This window comes from Gallinula chloropus, assembly GCF_964237585.1.
Source record: "Gallinula chloropus genome assembly, chromosome: 6".
Classification (NCBI taxonomy): domain Eukaryota; kingdom Metazoa; phylum Chordata; class Aves; order Gruiformes; family Rallidae; genus Gallinula; species Gallinula chloropus.
This window is the reverse complement of record NC_140091.1, coordinates 25,376,553-25,398,321: the sequence shown is the minus strand read 5'-3', so window position 1 is coordinate 25,398,321 and position 21,769 is coordinate 25,376,553. Positions and strand designations below refer to the sequence as shown.

The window sequence follows — 21,769 nt, the reverse complement described above, 5'->3', positions numbered from 1 at the left end:
ATTTGTAGGCCACAACTTTCTGGCACCTCACCAAAACTTTGGTGATTTTTATGAACACGTTTGGCAGAGATCTGGGGTTTTTTTTCTTTTCTTTTCTTTCTGTTGCTTTTTCTAGTTAGGGGAATAATTGATGTCTACTGTACCAAGTCATAAGGAAGGCTTTCTTGCAGTGTCTGCTTTTTCATGTGTGGCCTTCAGTAGTGGTCAAAAATAGCAGAAAAGGTATCACTTCCATGCTTTATAAAGCTGTTCTACAGCCAAGTACTGGGCAGGGTTTGAAATTTTTACAGCCAAGTCTCTGAGCAGTGATTGATTTAGGGCTTTATTCATTAGTATTCAGATGAGTATAAAACAATAAACAAAATGTTAAAATTGGTCTTGGTATATTCAAGTCAATAGCTGCCAATTTATATTTTGGGGAGTAGAGCCCTTACTTAAAGGGATGGCAGCTGGCTTGGTGGATTTTTCAAATGGTCTGTTGTTTCTTGCTCTCTTATACAATCTTCAGCCTGCAAGATGATGCTTAGTGTTTAGAATGCTGTAGCTGTTCATCTGTTCTCCTCCCAGTCTCTGACAAACTACTCATGTGCTGTTTCCAGTCACCTTTCCAATAGGCTGTATGCTTCCTAATTGAGCATGAGATGAACAGTTTCATTAATTATGCTGGCAGTACTTAGAAACAACCACCTCTGCTTGATTTTCTTGAAGAGCTTGATTCTTTCAGTCATGAGTTGCCACTGTTTTGCATGAGGACCAAAACAAATCGGGTAGCCCTGTTTTTTCTCCACAGAAGTTCTTCTGTAGGGGAAGTGGGACAGTGAAGCTTCTAGAGATCAGCCTGAGACTTGTTCCTTTCTGGGAAATTAAAATTAAATTAAGCTTAATACATACATCACTAAATTATTCAAAGCTGTTTTAGTTGTGCAGTGGTTTAGCTTTAGTTCTGCAGTTTATTTTCATCTTCAAGCTAGTAGAATTTAGGGGTTTTTTTCTGTTTACTCAAAATTGGAAAAATACTTCCTTGCTGAGCCTGTGCAATATAGTGCCTGTGGACTTAAAAGCATTAAACCATTCTTTCCCCTGTGTTGACAGTAGGTGGGGAACTGAGGGAAAATGAGTCAGTTAACTACACAGCAAGAATTGAAATTTAACTTTTCTTTTTTTGAAACTATAGTTGTCTGCCTTTTGTGTCTCATGAAATCTGCCTTATGCAACATACTTTGTGAGAATGATTTAAGTGGTTTAAGTACCAGTCATTAAAACCCAACTCTTAAACAGTTCATTCAGATAAAATAAATTGATTTGGATTCTGGATGTTCTTCATGCTTTAGGTTGAGTATCTAGGTCTCTTGTCATTTTTGATAGTTTAGAAACTGAGGTAGTGATGTCATTCAGTATTGATATCTGATACCCAAGGTATTGTTCAGGTGTTGAAAGGTTGTGTGACAGGCTGGACCTTGGGAAAAAGGGGAAAGAAAATTCTGCAGAGAGTTTCTTCTCAAAAGAGAGAGAGGAAAAAAAAAAAAGCCTTTGCTGCTATCGTAGGCTATTTTATTTGAAAATAAGCTACCAGTATTGCCAAACACTAGGAAACTGCTGTTGCTACCAAGTGTAAGACTGTGTCTCAGCTGATGCTTTATCTTACCAGAAATGAAGCTTGCAAAAATAAACAGGAAAATAAACAAGAAGGGCAGAGGTTAAACAGATAAAAATAGCATCATTCTTGTTGACTCCTGCCCAGTTCATACCTGCTGAAGGTCTAGTCCAGCTTCACTCTAGTTTGTTTTTCCTCTTGCTGTTTTCCTTTCTTGTATACTGGCTGATCTTTTACTTCATGTAGTGTTTCCAGCACTATCCAACAAAGAGTGGTAGTCATCTGAGTCTTGGTGATGGAGTCTTAAATAGAGGCATGGAAGGAAACGTTGAGAGCAGTGTAAACAGTTGGTGTGTTTTGTCCTAGCCCTGTGAAATCTGAAGGCGTAATTTACTGTTAAAATTTTTATATTTGCTTAGGGTGAAGCCTTTAGATGTGTATATGGGGAGGTTTTCTTCGTGTAATTGTTGGGTTCACAATGCCACTGCAAGTGAATAGCTAGGTAAGGCGACCAGTCACAGGAGAAGCATGAAAAATAATAAACACTTCATTTTGTTACAACAGAGTGTGTATGCTTCAGCAGCTATAGTACTGCCTGTGCTTTTACTTAATTACAGTCAGCATAGCTTTCAAATTTGGGCATTGTCCTTTCTCCAGCTGTGGAAGGTTGGGATATGAGTCATGTTATTTTCAGACAGGTAAGAAACCCAGAAGGATCAGAAAGGTCAGTTGTGGTAAGGTTTGGCATGGGAAAGAATACTTCCCTGTTGTATGGCAACTGCCAGAAGGGTTCCATGGGTCTTTTTTGGTAATACAGTTTTGAAAGAAAGCATAAATGTGCATTCTCAGGATAAAGACATCATACCCTTGCTGCTTGAAGGAAATTCCAGCTCCCAGTGATGTATGCAGAAGAAAAATTTAACTCTGTTGTTTGAGGTCTTGATGCTTTGCCAAAACGTTAAATGGATGTGTTCTAACTTAGCTTAAATAGAAGTGGGGGGTAGGATATTTCTGAGCATGAATAAGTTCCGAGTTGGTCACCTTATTGCATCATGATTCAACCAGTACAGATGTTCAGGTGAATATTTTATCCCATGTGTAGCCAGTATCCTGCTAACATACAGCTAGAGAAGAGCTCACGAGCTCGGACCAGATTTCAGTGGTGAGTGAGGGTCACATTCATGTGTGGTGTTCTTAAACACCTGTATGTTTGTCTAAGCTGGTTTCAGAGAACCTTTCCGTTAAATACTTCACAGCTTATATTAACTGCTCCAATTTTTCTCTAGAAAATACTCTTTGGTAAGTATTAATGTGAAAATATACTAGTGTTGTCTTTGAAATGTATGAAACACAAAAGGCACCCACAGGATAATATTATTGTTTAGGATAATTTAAAAAATTATGTGACTGACTGCACTGGATCCCTTGTACAATATTTTTAGTAGTAGCTCTTAATTTTTTTCTCTGGTTTTCTTCTTCATTTCTCTTTGAGACAAGCTTGTTTCACCAGGAATATCCAGAGCTACATTGGCACTACATTTGACACTCGGTTTCCTAGCTGAAAACTGACCAAGGCTTCCTCTGGATGGTTCCTTTCACAAAATACATTCCTTGCAAAGTGGGGCTAAGGCAGCATACCTAAGGAAGGTACTGGAGGGAGGGCGAGTAGGTAGCTTTGCTGTGTTTCTCTCTCTCCACAAGTACGTGGTTCATTTGGATAGGCCAGGCAATGCTAGGCCCTTTCATTAGTGTTGCATTTCCAATTTACCCTTTCCCTCTGTTAGCTAGGGTTGTATTCCTTTGTTTTCTTCATTAAGTATTTACACCTAAAATACCAGGCTTCTCTTAACGGCGGGTTTTTTTCCCTTCTAGCGAATGAAAGCTACAAGCAAGTAGCAATATGCATTCTGTATCACATCAGCATGGATGATCGCTTTAAGTCAATGTTCGCATACACAGACTGCATCCCGCAGGTAAGTGCTTTTACATACGACTCGGTGGGAGGGATGCGTCTTTGTGCCCCTCGTCCTCACTCATAGCAGGGCTCGCACTGACACCCGCAGGCCAACGTGGGAACATACACGGTGCAGCGAACCTCCTCATCTGACTGGTCTTGCTGGCTTTTAATGGTCCCCTGGAAAAGGATAGGTGACAGATTGGCTGACAGTGCTGCTAACGCTTGAGCTGCGTCAAAGAGTTGGTAAAAAATACAGGTGACCTGATGAATTTCTACAGAAGATCAGGAATGTTTGAAAGATTAAAGCTTGTGCACAGCAGGTCCGTAGGGAACCTTGTGGAAAGTATTTCCTTTACAGTTTTAGAAGGCATTCTTTTCTTATCCCATTGGGTATCAAAATTTCAGCGTCTCCAGTATTACAGGATATGAACTGGAAACCAGCCAGGCAGTGTTATGTTGCTACATGACAATTCCTTTTCCAACTGCAGGCGTGTACAACAGGGGAGACTTGAAGACCATGGAAGGCTCTTCACCAATATTTCTGGCTACAGCTTGTTGCATAACATGTTCTGTTTTCCAGTCATAATTTTTGATCCAAGCAGAGACATGATGTCGTGGAGTTTCGTGTGTGTGCATTTTGTGCCTTGTGTTGTTTGTTGGGGTGGGTTTTCTTTAAAGACATACCAAATTCTCTCTTACTGATCTCTCTCTGTCCTGATGAGGCTGGAGTTAAGAAACCCTGCGTTGCATAAAGCTCTCTGCTAGCATTTTCAGAATCGCACCACGGTATCCTCTTTCCTGCCAAACATGTTTTTAACATCAAATGCATCCAGAATGGGAAGTTGCCATGGAAAATTTTCAGAATGTTTCTGGTCATTATCTTATGACAAAGATGGTGATGTTTTTCCAAATGCAGGAGAATTTTGGAGAAAAGAGTGTGGACAATGGGTGGGAATAACGAGTGTGTGTTACAGAATGGTCTTGTAAACATCCTCCTGACTGCCTTTTCTGCCACAAGAAGCAACTGACATTAAGGCATTTGCATGATAAAAGGGACCCGTTTTGTTTTGAGCAGTTGCTGACCAAACCAGAATTCATGTGTTGTATTTCAGAGCTCGTTTATGACATGCTTTCAGGGAATTTTGGAATGGTTCTTGGATCCCCAGTGCCAAATGTAAAAAGCTGTGGAAACTTCAGTGGTGCCATACTCAGAGCTTTGGTGAACATCATTGTTCTGATAGGCAGTGACTGCTCAAACAAGTGCTTAGAGATGTATCCAAAAAGTAGCAGAGCAGGACACAGATCTGCTGCTTTCATTGGACTTTGGCTAAAACTACGAAATTCAAAGAACACCTATGACTGTTGATGCTTCAATGGCTAATGTAATTATTCACGGATCTCATCTGCTGGCTGTTCAAAAAGAACTAGCTGGCCAACCAGAACTTAAATTTTATTCATGAATATTCAAAACCAGGACAGTTAAAGAGGATGGAGGTAGTGGAAAAGATGGAGAAGTGGATAAGGCATGAGGGGAAGAAAACGACACCTTTTCAGAAGGCCTCCCTGCCCTCTGATTCTACCCTGGGAAACCAGATTCCTTTTTCAGTAGCAGTACGTGCCTTTCTCTGGGTTAATTTCCTTGGGAGGAAGGGTGTGCAACTAAACAGACAAACACTCAATAACGAATGTTTAGCTGTTGTAGAAGGTGATTGAAAAGCCCGTCCCCTGTTGTCATGTTGAGTGGGTGAAGTGTTTGACAAGGGCTTGCGCGTGCTGTCCCAGGTAAACATCCTGGTGGATTGCAGGAGTTAGTGGGTGCTATTCTAGTAACAGTTAAAAGTGAGTATTAACAGTTCATTCTTGTTTAGACCTCAGCAATGCGTGTTTTGTTTAAATAGGTGCAAATGCCATCCAGATGCTTATAAAAGCCTTTATTGGTAATAACCTGGCCAATCAAAGGGCATGGTTAGGCAGTGATGTCATGGTGATATTTAATATTTCACCGCAGAGCAGTGTGCAAGGTTCTCCGCAGTTACCCACATGTTTTCCACCACGGTTGTCCTGTTTGGCCCCTCTTTGATCTATAAGCTTCTTTTCAGCTTAATGCTGGTAAACGTCCTCTCTTGACAGCACCCTTTGCTCCTGTCCGCCATTATCTGCTGAAGTTCAGAAACCAGAGCATCACTTCAAACAGCGGCGTTAGGGAGTAGCCAGTTAGGAGAGATTCCTGAGGCATGCAGTTCTGGCATAATCATTCAAAGATGTTTGAGCTGGGCTTGGGGAGGGGGTTGGACAGAGGTGTATGTGAACAGAGAGCTGTGGGGGTTGGCCTCTGGTCACTGGTAAATAAGTGAAGGCAGGTGCCAGAGAGTCTAGACACAGTGATTTCAGTCCTGGTCTGTGGTATCTGATACTCAATATGGGACTTGTCTGATTGAACACTACTGCCTCTTCATTGCACATGCTGCAGTCTTTTTACTGCCTTCCTGTTAAATCAGTAAAAGATGACAATGGACATAGTAAAAGCAGAACAAATTTAATTTTAATATTTCCTATTTGGCAGCAATTACTCTTCCTTTTGAAGTGGCACAAGAAGCAATCAAATTAAATGAAGACATAATGGGAAACATGGAGCTCGTATGAAACTGTTATTTTAAAATTTGAACAGCTTTAATTGAAACTGGATATATTTTTTTTCTTTTTATAGAGAAGTAGTTCAGTAATTAACAGTGTAATCCCATCTTGTTAAACATCTAATTTCCACAGATTTTGTATTATGTAAGTAATGAGAATGCTTCCCTTCAAATAATTTGAAGGGTTTTAAAAATCTGGTTTTAGAGGTTTTGGAACAGAAGAGTTGCAGGGGGTGATTTTTGAATGCTCACGTTCCACTTGTTAAGTGGCAACTTTCTTCTCTGGCTAATTCACTCTTCTGTGACTGTCAGGCTTACGGATTTAATAAACTAGGGATTTTATAAGTTCCTAAAACAACCTAGGGAAATCTGATTCCACCTTTTTAAGAAAGGGAGGAAGAAATCTGTGATAGCTTTTAAATCAGTACATGAAAGTCCCAGAAACAGATGAATAACTGTATTAGACCCAAATAAAATGAATTGCAAAATAATTATGTTCTAGTTGGGATAACAGCCTGCTTTCTGATAATAGATAAACACATAGTTGCTGTAGTAAAATACTTAGTAGAGAAATTCCTGCAGTCCTGTTGTTCCTCTCCCCACAATGGGCTGTTCTCTGCTATCTAATTTTTAATGCATCCCAAACCCTGTTTCCAGCAGGGGGCAAGCACGCAAATACTTGGTGATAACTTGGTGCTTTCTTCTGCCCCCACCCCTTTTTGACACACTGAGCTACATCTTTTTTTTTTTTATTGTACCTTATGTCCTGCTTATCTTTCAGTTCAGTTGTTTCTACTTCCAGTAATCTCAGTCTTGTCATCATGCTGTTTTGCATTATAATCTTGGTGTGTTTTATGAACTAAGCAGGTTTTAGACGTGAAGAGGTTGATGTCCTGCAGCCCATCAATGAGGAAGCTGTGGGATTTCCTCTGGAAACAGAGGAAAATGACATGGATGTATTTAAGTCACGTTTTTACAGTCAATCTGGCGTTTCAAAAAAAGCTTATATTGTGTGAAATGACACTAGGTAACCTGTGATGTAAGGGGCGATACAGTGGCCACGAGTATAAAGTGATGGTAATCCATAGGTTATTTGCCTAAGGAATCATCTGGGAGTTCACTGACACTTGCTAAACAGTTGGAACAGGATTATATGAGAGAGTTTATTTGTGTTGGCCCAGGTTGTTCTGTCCTATTTCCAAAATAATAGGATTTCTACTGAGGAACCTTTGGTGTATGCGGGTGTCCAGACACAAGGGTAAGGCATATTGCTGCAGATACAGCTAATTTGCCTATCAATTGAGTAATTTAAAAGCAAAATAGTAGCAGTAGCAGTAACCATTAAACATCTGCTTTAGAGTAATAGTTTTATTAAACGACCAAACTGCTTTCCTATGTTGACTACCTAAACTTTCAAAACAAATTTATCCATTCACAACTTAAACCAGTAAAAGTAAAAAATTCAGTGATAGCAATGAAGTCGAACGTACCCAAGTTGAAGTGATGAGCAACTGCCGTTTCTGGCACTTCATAAGCATTGTTATCCCCAAATAATGTAGCTATACATCATATGCCCTCGACCTTTATAACTTTACCAGTCCTGTAGAAATGCTAAATATTATTTTATTTTTAAAAAGCTACTGTAGTCACCATCATAACATTGTTCTTCTAAAGCTTTGGGAGGACTAATGACTTAAGTGTTCTTGTGTTTCTTGGCAGTTAATGAAGATGCTTTTCGAATGCCCCGATGAGAGAGTTGACCTGGAACTTATTTCTTTCTGTATTAACCTTGCTGCTAACAAAAGAAATGTGCAACTTATCTGCGAAGGTGAGTGTACTGAGATTTTGCTGTTCTCTGGGAGATGGCACTGCTCTACGTCTGTCACTTTATATATACTTATATATTAATTATGTAGGAGTTATCTATAAATGCATATATATAATTTTAAATGAAATGCACCTGTTTGGATAATGGTTGTGAGTAGCTGGTTTTGGCTGGAATAGAGTTAATTTTCTTCCTAGCAGCTGTTCCAGTGCTGTGCTTTGGATTCAGGAGGAGAGTAGTATTGGTAACACACGGATGTTTGTAGTTGTTGCCCAGCAGTGAAGGACTTTTCAGCTTTTCATGCTGCCCTGCCAATAAGAAGGCAGGAGGACACCCAAGAAGCTGTGAGGGGACATGGTCAGGACAGCTGACCCAAACTGCCCAAAAGGATATTCCATACCACTGGCTGTCATGCTTCATATATACCTGGGGTTGGCTGGGAGTTGGGACAGCTTGGGATCTGACTGGGTGGTGAGAAATTGTGCTGTTCATTACTACTTTTGTATATTCCATTACTGGTGTAATCATCTTTCTTTTCTGTCCTATTAAACTGTCTTTATCAAAACCTGTGAGGTTTGTTTGTTGAGGATTTTTTTTCTTGAGTCTCTTCCCCATCCCAGTGGGGGAATGAAGAGGGCAGGGAATCAGCAAACAGCCGTGTGGCTGTTTTAGCTGCTGGCTGGTGTTAAACCATGGAAGTTCTGCGTTTCATTCAGTAGATTGCTTTAGGTGGTCATACTAGCAGTTTGAAGGGGAACATTGTTATTTAAGTAGCTCGATTTTTCATTAGTGTTCAAAATTTTCAGTAGAAACTGCTACAATAAATTGCTAGACTTTAAAACAGACAATATATTGTAGCACTCCTTAGATAGGCAAGCTGAACTTTTGGATGCATAATAGTAACAGTGGGACTTACCCTGTACAATCTTGTGTGTCTGTTAGGTGTGTTACCACTCACATAGATCATTACATGGTAAAAAAAGTTATTCTAAACCCAGGACAATGTATTCGTTCCATGGAGTGGGGAGAGAAGTCTCTGCACCAGTACCAACAGCTGTGCTGCATCTTCATGAAGTGCACTTGGTGATGGGATAATGGTTTGGATCTATAACCTTTCTTGGTCTGAAGAAATAACTAAGCACACCTGATGCATTTAGTTATTTCTCTGACCTTTTCAAGGGTCCCACCAGTATATATGGTCGCAGTAGTTGTTTTTGATAAGCTATAGAATTTGTACAGAAAAGAGTTTTTTGACCTAAATTTGGAAGAAGTTCTTGTCTAGATTTGTTTTTCCGTTTAAACTTTTGAAAGTTAGAGCTGGTTATTTTTCTTTGTCTGGTGGTGATTTTTGATCAGTCAGTATTTCCTCATTTTTATTTGGAGAATTTCCTAAGTGTGTTTTTTCCTTTTCAGGAAATGGTTTGAAGATGCTAATGAAGCGGGCTTTGAAATTTAAGGACCCATTGTTAATGAAGATGATCAGGAATATTTCACAACATGATGGACCAACTAAAAGCCTGTTTATTGTAAGTACTATCTATTGCCTAATGTGATCTCTGATTCCCTACTAGAAAAGAGGGGCTTTGGAGAGCTGCTGCATTTTGTCTTTACAGGGTGTCCAGGTTAAGTTCTCTTGGCTGTCATGGGTTGATGGATGTTTTGTGTTATAAGGCTATCTCAGTTGGTAGATCAGGGTTTTGATCCCTCACTAGAGGGAAAACAGATCTTAAGCTGTATCCAGTAAGTCCCTGTTCCAAAACAAACACGCAAAACCAAGTAAACAAACAAAACCCCAACTGCTGAGGTGCACATCGTAACAGTTAACAGTTGCACTAAATGTCTGATCCCACAGTTAGAGGACAAAAGTGGGAGTTTGTGTGGGTTTTGGTGTCTTTTTTTTTTATGTGGGGCTTTTTTTTTAACTGTGCCAAGTCTTTTGTCAAAGTGGGCATTTTCACATATTGAATACTTCCTATTCAATTAGCCATGTACAGCCACCCTTTCAAAAGAAAAGGGGGAAACACAACATTCTAATTGTGGAAATGGTAAATGTATTTTTAAAATGAGCATTGAATATCCAGTTGTGTTAAGGCAGTAGGGAATTAGTAAGTAGAATCCGTCATTCATGGACTCATTCATGTCCCGGGAAAATGTTATTTTTAAAAAGCTTTAGGAAGAGGAGTCCATTTCTGTCACTAACACAGTTTGATACCTTCTTTCCCTTATTTGCTAACAAATTTCTCAAACGCTACTTTTGGAACATCTGAACAAATGAGCTAAATCTCTTGGAAGTGTAAGGAAGGCGATGAAGGCTAAAATGTTTTCTTGGATAATTCTTTGACTGAAATTAAAACCGCCTTAAGCCCTCTTTTCAGGAGCAAAGTCTCCATATCATTCTTTTGAGAACAAATTTGGATTTTGCCAGGTTCAGAGGTCCTCAGAACCCTGGATTACTTCCCCCTGATACTTGTTGCTGTATTTTCTTTAGGATTATGTTGGTGACTTAGCAGCTCAAATATCAAATGACGAAGAGGAAGAGTTTGTCATTGAATGCCTGGGAACACTGGCAAATCTGACCTTACCAGACCTAGACTGGGAACTGGTGCTGAAAGAGTACAAACTGGTTCCGTACCTCAAGGATAAACTAAAACCAGGTCTGTACAAAGTTTGCTTAGTCTTTCAAAGTAGAGTCTCTTGAAGAATGCTTAGAGTTAACTTTCAGATTAAGGCCTGTTTATCTTCATAATTTCTGAATGTTTGGAGGAGTGTAACGCTGAAGAACAGAATCAGATCTATGGATAAATATGCAACTGCCACAAGAGTAAGAATTTTTTTAAGAGGTAATACTTTCTCTCTTCTGACTTAACCAGGTTCTGCAGAAGATGACCTTGTTTTAGAAGTTGTGATAATGATTGGAACAGTTTCTATGGATGACTCTTGCGCTGCTCTGCTGGCTAAATCTGGAATCATTCCTGCACTCATTGAGCTTCTAAATGGTATATTGCTGTATTTGACTTCAGGTCTTGTTTTTCAGAGAGGTGACATAGGTGACATAGTTGGGCTGTAACTGACACCACCATTCAGTTTCTCTTGCAAGGGAGGGGTAGATATTTTGTATATGAAAGGAGGAGCAATTACTCTGTTATTGTTAGATACTGACTAGTGGTCTAATAGGCTTGATTTTAATTTTTTCCCTGCATCTCCACAGCTCTTGCTGCAACCTGTGGTCTTCCCTGCTGCAGTCAAGCAGAAAACACCGATTTGTTTGTTTGTTTGTTTGATTGATTGATTTGTTTTGGTTGTTTTGGGGGTTTTTTTCTTGTCAGGAAATGAAATCCCACACATAACACTGAACTGTCTAGCTGGCATGTAAGGACTGAGCTTTCTCTAAGCATCAAAAGCTTCTCGTTGAAAGATCTGAAATTGTGGGTTTGTGTTGGTTTTTTTTTTCCCTTGCAGCTCAGCAGGAAGATGATGAGTTTGTCTGCCAGATCACCTATGTATTTTATCAGATGGTCTTCCACCAAGCCACCAGAGATGTCATTATCAAGGAAACCCGTATCTTTTTAACTATTAAACTGCTAGCATTAGAGCACTTAATTTGCCATCACTGATGTTTGGCCTATATTTCTCTTGCATAAACCTCCTGATCCCAGAGGTTTCTTTGTAAATGGGTTGTTTCAGCTGAAGGAAAAAAACCCAAGCAGCCTAATGTGGAGGGTCTGCAAGATTAATAATAAAGATTAAAAGTTGGTTTGCTTGGAAGCAGTGAGTGGGATAGGAGTGGGAGCACTGGATGAGATGACCCATTAGATCCTGTCCTGTCTGAATTACATCTCTGAATTTGTTTTGCAAATCATAGTCAAAAATCATCCATAGCAAAACTTACATAGAGTGTAGACAAACGTGTGCTGCATCATTATCCATACATGTTGCATAGTCTGAAATTATATGCAGTAAAATACTTTAAGATAATTCTTTCTTATGTAAGTCTAGATAGCATAAATAATGCCTGCTCTGTATTTTTCATCCACCTGTTGGAATTTTGTGTCTGGCATTAAGTGTCCCATCATCTTCTCACTGTGGAGTCTTTGATTTCTGTTCCTGGCTTCTTTTCTTTCTCCTTTTTCCACCTGACTGAATCTGTTCTTTAGTTTCCTCATGTTAACATTCTGTTCAATTTTTTTGTGTGCTGCTTTTAATTTATGCAGTCTTTACAACTCACTCCTTCAATCTGATGTTGAGCTCATTCAGATGAGCTCAACAAAGCTCATCCCAAGTGTGGGAAGAGGCTCTAGCTGTCTCTGTGGGCCTTGACTGAATGTTAAATTGTATTGAAATCTAAAGGAAAGGTTGAATGGAGCCCTTGTAGGGATAGCAGATAGGTGATTGCTTTGCTAGCAGTGTAAGGACTGCTACTTAATGTCCTTTTCCTTTAAGCTCTGAGGAATATCTGAGAAATCATTTGAGGGTTTTGTTGTCTCATTTGGACTCCTAGGCAGCTAGCTTTAAAAACAAAGAAATAAATTACATTTTTACATCTATAATGATAAAGCACCAACATTTAAACAACACTACTTGTTCAAATGTAACAAGGCTAGTATTAATGCCATCATTGCATGATGGATTATCCTCGATATTTTTGAGCCAAATACATTGGAAGCCTTCATGTGAAACAAGCAAACTCCCTAAAGATTACAACAGTAACAGTTGGAAAAGATGAAATCATTCCACAGAATCTATGCCTTTAGGACTAACACAGTAGGTGCATGCATTTCCTGTGTGGGTCAGAATATATTTTCTTTGTAAGGGGCATGTAATTTTTCTTCAGCAATTTTGAAGAATATTTGGGTATCTTAGGAAAAAAAAAAGTGGTTGGGCTGCTGAATATGATGTGTGATGGAAAATTCCTGACAACAGTTCTTAATGATTTGTAATTGGAAGAACCCAGGGCTATGAAAAAGAAAAAACTTTCATCCTTAACAGGTTTTTTCTAGAGGCTCCAGCATATCTTATAGACCTGATGCATGATAAAAATGCTGAGATTCGCAAAGTTTGTGACAACACTCTGGATATTATTGCGGTAGGTCTGGGGTTTTTTTTTTTTAATCCTCTGTCCTTGAAGAACCTCTTTACAAGAGACAATTCTAAAATAACTAAGCAATAACTTGCAAGTTGAGAATGGTTTTCATGTGTGACATTCCAATCACATAGGTAAAAGATCAATGTGTATGACAGTCATTTTTCTAGGCTGTGTACCAAACTTCAAGGTATACATTCATAGCACTACAAAAGGTTTTGCTTGGGTTTTGAACAGTTTTGACGTTTGTTACCCAGCAGGTTTTATTTAGCTTTTCTACATTACCTGATGCTAAGATTTCTTTCCAAATAAAAATGTGGCAGGCAGTTTCTGAATCTGGTTGGTTTCTGCTCAGGAAGAGTCAGTATAATATTGAACTTCTGAATTGAACTTCTCCCCTATGAGGAAAGGCTGAGTGAGCTGGGACTGTTCAGTCTTGAGAAGAGAAGACTAAGGGGGGACCTAATTAATGTTTATAAATATCTTAAGTATGGGATGCAGGGGGAATTGGCCAGCCCCTTTTCAGTGCTCTGTGGAGACAGGACAAGGGGCAACGGCTGCAAGTTGGAGCACAGGAAGTTCCGCACCAACATGTGGAAGAACTTTTACACAGATAGGGTGACAGAGCCCTGGGACAGGCTGCCCAGGGAGGTGGTGGAGTCTCCTTCTCTGGAGATATTCCAGACCTGTCTGGATGCCTCTCTGTGCAATATGAGCTGGGGAGCTGCATTGGCAGGGGGTTGGACCTGATGATCTCTCGAGGTCCCTTCCAACCCCTAAAATTCTATGAATATTGTCTTCACCTCTTGGATGTGTTTCCTTGAGCTACATGACTGAGGCTTTTCAACTATCCATTGATCACAAACTTTTGGGACAGTTCTTTTGTGTTAAATGGTGCAAGTGGATAAAAGAAAGAATACTAAATTATGAAGTGCAATTTCTTAATCGGCTCATATAGCATGTAAAATCTGTTGGCGATCCTTGACCCTAGAAGCACAGGTATCTTCTACAGTGTTGATTGTACTTGAAGTCGTGTTTCACTTTTAATTCCTCCTGGTCTGTTTAATTGAATTCTATTGATAAAAAGAATTTTCTGCGTTCTGTAATGTTTTAGGATTGTACAGACTGTATGGCCTTTTGGGGGTACAGTAGCTATTATGCAGTTCAATCTTAGAGCCAAAGAGAAGCTAACTACGTGTCAAGAGTAGTGTCTGACTACTTTAATGTTTTTCCTATTGTCCCATTAGTTTCTTCTGTAGTTGGATTACATATGTTACAGCTTGTTTTCTGCAAGGTTTCATATAGTGTAACACCTAACGCTGCACAATGCTATGGTCTGTTTTGTCTGCTATACTCATTAGTAATGTATTCTGATTAATATCCACCTTAAAAAAAGTAAAATAACTTTTTCCATGTTGGAATACTTTTATCTGGTTCTGGTTTCACGCCATGGAGGTATGGAATGAAAATCGTGCTGCATTAGTTCGTGGTAGAGTTGCCGTGGACGTTAATTACAGGCAAGATGTCAGCTAAGATGAATTTGCACTTATTGTGCTTATGATGATCATTATGTTCAGCTTACTGAGATCAGTTATTTCCAGGGAGATCTCCAGTAGAAACAGTAGGAAGATTTTTATCTTCTGGGTGAGGCTGTACAATCTCAGTGCTCCTGACACTTGTTTAATGTCAGGGCCAGTGAAATTTCCAGGCATCTCAGGCATTGATTTGTGCATGTGGGAAATCTTTACATCATAGTAGTGAAGTGATGCATAATAGTAGCTAGTTACTGAAAAATTATCTTAGTAATATTATGAAGCAGTGTTTGTAGAAGCTAGAAGAATCATGCCATGAAGACATAGCTTCATATTCACTATTAACATCCAAATAATATGTACTTGGCTCTTTCCTTCCTAAGAAGAGGTACTCACAACTAGCATAAAGATTGTTAGGAGCGCTGTGATGATGGATGGGGAAGGCTTTTCAACTTGCCAGAAGACAGGACTTCCAGGGCCTTGAGGAAGAATAAAGGGAGGAAATGATGTGGTACTGCTCTTATTGGAGGTAGGGGAGATGTGAAGTGCACAGAGAGTAGTTTGGTAAATGATTTTTTTCTTTGATTGTAGACAAGTGAACGGTGTTCACTGGTAAGTTAGAGGTCGTTTCTGAAAAGGTCTTTTTAATTTTATTGTCTAGCTGTTGGGTTATAAATTGCATAAACCATAGCTAATACTATGCTCCTGTGGGGAACAATATGCTCTCTTTTCTGGAAGAAACCACTAATAGATTCCTTTCTTGGCATGGTTATAAGCTGGTTGCACTTTGTCTCCCAGTATCAAAAAATCTTGGGCACAAAGGTGACGCATTCTAGATGGTGATGGGAGAAAATGTGAAAGAGAAGTTATCAGAACCTCAGGTCTTGAAAGGTGTTTTGCCATTCAGCTCAGAGCTGTGGTAAAGCAGCCTGTGGACGACAAGGTGTTGGGTGTGTGGCAGTTTTACACAACAAGGGTCTTCTGATGTGTCTGAGCAGACAAAAATCTCTTAAGATTGGTAAAACTTCTTATGTCTGCTAAATCCACAAGGAAAAAATCTTAGATTTTCAGTCTTGTTGTTCCATACATGCTGACAGGATTAGTTCCTATGATGGAAATCAGAAACTAAACGTTGGCAAATCGAGATTTGAAAGTAATTTTTTTTTCTCAGGGAGACAAATGCTTCTTTCACTCATCAGTAGGCTGTATACAGTGTGATTGAAATAACACTGAAGAAAGTCAGATGCCTTATAAGCCTTAGGGGAGATATGCTTTCTGTAGTAAAGTAATTGTCACAGAAATTATGGAAATGTTACACTAGTGATGATTTGTTTAATATAGCTTGGCTGGACTCTGCCATTGATGAACTGAAACAGATGTGCTGCTTTAGCAGTGTGTGCTGGGGAGTCTCAGCTTTGCACTGGTAGATGCAAGATCGGCCTTTTGTCAAAAAGAAAGTCTGCATAGATAATTTAGGAATGCTTCATGTGCCCAATCTTGACACCAAGCAGCCAGCTTAGTGTACCGGTACACCTAAAAGTGGGACAGGTTTTGTAGCTCAGCAGAAAAGCTGGAATCAACAGCTGGTGTAGGAGACTCAAGCAAATGACATTTCCATTTGCTCCACCTCGGAAGCCTGGACACCTGCAGCTCAAAGCTTGTGGAAAGAAATGTCAGCTTATTAGAGATAGTTGTGCTCTGTTCACCTCGGACAATATTATCAAGAGCTGAAAGGGTTGTTAATCTCTTGGGTTTCTCATTCTTTTTCTTCTCCTAGCTTAGTTATATTGCAGTTAAATGATTTTCCTCATTTATTGAAATGATATTTAATTAACTATAACCAGATCCTTGGACTGTGTAGTCCAAGGCTGCTTCTTCCCTTGCTTCCCCACATTTTCCTATACAGTCTTTTTAGCTGTACCATCTTGTCTCTCTTAAAATCAAGATGGATCATTATGCTTCCCACAGAAGTAAAACATATTCTAGATAGCTACAGTGTTGTCCATGTTATTTAGGAAGCACCTCATGCCTAAGGCTTTTTTCCAGCTCTCATTCTTTGCCCTAAGTAATCGTAAAGAATGCTCAGTCACGTTTGTCTCACATGGAAGGCTATGCTGATGAACAGCTTGCATCTTTCCAGGTTAGCTAAGTGCCCTGACACAAATCCTCCACATTGGGAATGCTGGAATTTCACGTAAGAAGCAGGAATGTGCTGTGAGTGCTCAGTGCTCTGGGATTTGGGGCCAGCTGTGCAAGATGTTGGCCAGCTCTCTTAGAATCAAGAAGAGCAGACCACAGGGATTTGGTGTGGGCTTTATTTGAATAGGCAGTGTGCTCTGAAAATAGATAACCTTTGACTCCAGCTTGGTGTCCTCTTCCATAAAGAGTGCTGTACTCACTCCAGGTAAAAAGGTTCTCCCTTCACTTGTCAAGACTTCCCCTTTCTGTGGTGTCTCTTGTTCCCCTGTTATGCTGTAACAATCTTGAATACAGAGAGGTGGGCAGAAGAGCAGCTGGAGTGTGGGGCTGCTGACTCGTGGTTTTGCTGATCAAATTCTGCATTGTTAAATTTGCAACCAGTCTGCTTGTGCTGCTGGCAGCTTTTTGTGGCAAAAGAGCACACACCCAGCTGGAAAGGTTCTACCTAGACTAGATGGACAACCACACTGCAGGCAGCATTAGACAGGGATGGCACATCCTAATTGGTTTTGTCTTCACATAAAACTTGGACAGATTTCCTTCTAGTGTTGGTGCTTGCTCTTTGGAGTTGTAAAACCAGGAAGATGAGCCAAACCAGCGATCTCTGGCAAGCTGTCATCAAAGTATCAATGACACACCTTGCATTTGTCCAAAGGGGGGGGGGGGGAATACTCTCTTCAGCTGTTGACAATGTAGGAACCCTGTGGATGATGTGTGTTCTATAAAGACACTTCAGTTTAGGTGGCATGAATGTTTACCTTAGTCTCTGCCTTGCCATAAGTTTGATACCACAGGTTTCTATTAGCTTCCCATCAGAATATATGTAGTGCTGAACTGGAGTGTGAAGAAGTGATGCTGGGTTGGTTGCACAGGTGTAAGTGGTAGAAGGATTTTTTTGGCTGGTGAATGAAGTGCCCTCCAGTAGTGCTTTTACCCTAAGGTAGGTGTCATAGACACCTGCAGAAGGTGATCCATACCATCTGTTTCTCTCTTTGGTTTATAGAGGCACACAGTTCAAATGACATGCACAACTTTTGGGTAGGTAGACAAGATAAATCTCTTCTTCCTTAATAAATGGTTAATTTTAAGCTTTGATGCAAACTGTGTGTTTTGGGGGTGGTTAAATAATGATGAAGAATGTAACATATCACCAAGTACAGCCTTGAACATAATGAGCGTTCTACTTAGTGTATAGCAGTTTTGGTTTAGTATGAGGAATCACATCAAATGAACCCTATTACAGACCCAATTAAAGGGCAACCACATTAAAGCGAAAAGGAAAATCTGTTTTTCATCAGCTGTGAGAGAACACAAAGCAGATCTGTGTAGCTCTGTGTTATCCTATAGTGTGTTAATCAGATACAAGGTGTGACGGAAGCCAGTGACAAAGGGGACCCCTGATAGGGAACAGACACGCTCTGATAATAGGCCAGTTAACGCTTCATAATATTTCAATGGTTCAGTAGTAAACAAAGTTGGAAGTGGAACTTCAAAAAGGATGGCACATTCCTCGCAGAGTTGAACCATACATCTTCTATGACACTTCTGGATTTATGGAAACCGAATGTTAAAAACAGTGATGTCAGGGAACTCCAAAGAGAATAAAATCAACCTTCAGGATTCTTCCTTTTATGTTTTTCAGTGTGAATGTTGGGGGGGGGAGGGAAGTGGGGAGGGAGGAGGAGAAGGGCAAGGCATTGGAGAATAGCCACATTCTGTCTATCTTCTCTCTTCCCCCACCCGCCGGTATTCTAGTAGCCTGACATTTAAAAGGACTGGAGGGCACAAAGCTATGTTTGTATCTCCATGGTGGTTAGCTTTCTGGTTTCAGTTTTGCAGGAATTCCTTAGCAAAGAAAGTGTGTTTCATGTGTTTAAAAAACAAACCCAAAGCCCAACCAAAACAAAAAACACACACACAAAAAAAGGTTTTTAATAGCTCAAAATATAATTACTGCAAGACTTGCTGTGTTTAGGGAATTGTTTTGCTCTAAACTTCTTTAATTTGGTTTCCTTGTGCCTTTTGGCTGTGGTCCTGCATTTACAGCTTTTCTTCCATTCTGATGTTATTCCATTAATCATTTACCCAGTGGTGTTTCTGCACATTTCTGTGGAAAATCTACAGACATATCCCTGAGCTTGCAGTACTTAAATGAACTTTTTTGTGCCGAGGTTACATAAATCGTTCTAGATAATTGCAAATCATCCTTCTCTAGGATTCCTGCCATAATGAAACTCTTGACAGAACAGATGGTTGATCTGGTTCTGGTGCAGTCACCTCTTTGTTCTTGTTGCACATTGATAGTGAAATGCAAGGTACAAATATAATGCTTGAACGCAGAACTGGTGACTTGTGAGTACCGTGCAGATATGCTTCGCTTTACAGCTGCTAATTTGCCATGAAGTTGCTAATCCAGCTTTCTAAAATGGAGAGGAATGATTGAGGTAAAATACCTGGGAGTTTAAGCCTCTTAATATTGGGTGGCACACGTAGAATTTAGCCCTGTTTTCGTTGTTTAAAGGAAAATCAGTTAAGATCTGAGAAGTTTCAGCTGATAGAAGTAGTTCATGTTTCTGTGTGACACACATCCAGCATGTTCAGTGATGTGGAATGGAACAGTGATGTCAGGTGAGGGGGATTCATTTGGGGTTGTAACTTTAGGAAGATTACAATGTTTTCAAAGTCCACACAAAGTAAATATGAATTAGGTAACTTAGCTGCTGACCTTTCTGCTTTTGAGAACATTTGAAGGTAAACAAGGTAATGCAAGAGAGATTCTGCTTTCCCACGGATTACTCTGATGTGCTGTCTGTTAAATTTGTTTATTTCCCCCCACTTCTTTATTCCCAGAAATCATGATTGCAATTTTCTTAAGACTGCAGACTGGCAGTTACACAGTGTTTCTTTTAAAGCTTGCAAGTAATTCAGAACTGCTGGAGCTGACAGAATAGGTAGTCCACAGTTTAGGTCCAGCAGATGTAGCAAAGGAGATGTTTCCAAGATGCTGGGCAGATGTTACCATTGACAGTCATGCCTTTTTTCTTTTTATTTTTTTTTTTATAGGTCATTTTACAAATCTGAGTGATGAGTTTGCTTTTTCTAGGGAAACTCTTGGGTTATTTCTACCCTTTCCTTTTAATTGAGAGTGGAAGTTGGGGGAAAAGGCTGATAGGTACAAATAGCATCGGCTGCTTTTTGGGGTTTTTTCTTTCTCCTTCCCTAAGGTTGTTGCATTACCGTATGGCTCACACAAAGCTGGAACCTTGCTTGGGGCCTCTAGGCACTGAGAATATGTATAGATTCCAGAGGTGATGCCTGCTCTGTGTGTGGAAGTTATGCAAGGAGACCAGGTTTTGAAAAAGACCACTTGTGTGCCAAGAACAGGGTGGGGAGGAATTAAAATGGTCTGACTGATCAGAGCCCCAAATCTCTCTGTACTTGCATGGATGCCCTATCTAAAGGGAGTTTGCATACTGCTTTGAGCCAAGAGAAACAAATTTGCCATTTCTCCAAGTAAAATAAAGTTTAAAAGCTCACTGCCATAGAATAAGGGTTTGTGGTTGTACAACACAACATGATTCCTCCTGAAATCTTGGATGCTCTAGATACTTGTTGGCAGTGTCACTGGAGCCTCTGCCAGAACTATGGGGTCAGATGTTTTTTTGTGTTATCAAATAGTCAGAAGGGTGGAAAAGGCATAGGGTGGAGAGGTTAATAGTGTGTCAGGTTAATAGTAGTGAAGACAAGATTCGAGGATGAATATTAAGTCAGTTTAAAAGCTCAGGTTCAGTCTATGAGGATTTCAGAAGTTTAACCTGAGCTACTGAGCCAACTTACTGTGTCTTCACTGCGATTTTTTTGGACCTCTGGCTATAGAGAGATCTACTTTTGCATGTCTAGCTGGAACAGTTTGAGAAAAAATACCATTTTTGCAGCCATGGCATTGTAGCTAACTCGGTGAGTGCTCTTCATCCTCTTCAGGGCTAAGTAAAACATTTTAAAACCCTTAAGCTACTTCAGCTAGATCTGAGGAAAGTCTAAAGTGTATGTTAACCAATGTGAGAATTAAAAAATTACTTTTAATTTTTATCTCCTGTTGTAGCTCAGTTAGAAGACAGTGAAGTGGGACCTATTTCCCCAGGATATTTCTTCCCATAAGTCAAAACACTCATGATTGTTACTCTTGTTCACAGTCTTTTGATTAAAAAAAGTACTAACTATGGTGCCTTATTTGTGAATCCTTCCCAATGGATAAACCTGCAGGTTTCATGTGCTGATGAGTTTCCTGTCATTACCTGTACCATCTCTCTCCTGTAACACTGAGAAACTGAGTATTAGCCACAGGTCCTTGTTCCCTCTGTGGTAATCAACAGCCCACATAGCCTACAGGCAGAGCAATCAGCTGTCCAGAAGGGTCTTCTAAACAGACCAGTCTCTATCGCTTCCTTCTGATGCTCTTTTATATCAAATGTCCTGTCACTTGGGTGCAATTAGGCTGTAATCCAGATTGAAATTTCATGCCTGTGTTTTGTTTCCATTATGGCTGGAACCTATACCCTACCTTACTCAGCTTTATGGAGGAGTTCTACCAGATTTGAGTTTTGTATCTTGTATTCCAATAGCCTCTTTATCACAAATATATACCAATTTTTGCTGGGTATTCAATATTAAACATAATCCCTTACAAAAATTGAGAAGTTGTTGAAAATTGTATCCTGTTCTATTTGAGCTTGTGAAACAAAATAAAGGTTTATTCATTTTATCACAACCTTTTTGTTGCATTTGCTAGTAACTACTTGTGCTAATGAATGGATACCTTATGAGGACATACAGGGTATTTGGTTGGTGTTAGTAATTAAATACAGAAATCCCCCTGAAAATTGACAATGCATAGCTCTGCTTGATAAACCAAGTGAGGAGACTGTTTTGATGGAACTTCCCTGCTCAAA

At 39.8% G+C, this 21,769-nt stretch overlaps 1 protein-coding gene across 2 annotated transcripts in view; it reads left to right on the top strand.

Annotated features, from left to right (window-relative positions):
* Window positions 1–21,769, top strand: part of KIFAP3 (kinesin associated protein 3) — a gene marked incomplete at its 5' end in the record, with an annotated part of 70,512 nt that overhangs the window by 24,971 nt on the left and 23,772 nt on the right. For both annotated transcript variants that reach the window (XM_084265813.1, XM_084265814.1), the window contains 7 exons: window positions 3,467–3,567; window positions 7,904–8,012; window positions 9,423–9,535; window positions 10,498–10,663; window positions 10,880–11,005; window positions 11,469–11,567; window positions 13,007–13,092. In XM_084265813.1, the coding sequence (XP_084121939.1) occupies window positions 3,467–3,567; window positions 7,904–8,012; window positions 9,423–9,535; window positions 10,498–10,663; window positions 10,880–11,005; window positions 11,469–11,567; window positions 13,007–13,092 (800 nt within the window). The remainder of the gene's footprint in view (window positions 1–3,466; window positions 3,568–7,903; window positions 8,013–9,422; window positions 9,536–10,497; window positions 10,664–10,879; window positions 11,006–11,468; window positions 11,568–13,006; window positions 13,093–21,769) is intronic.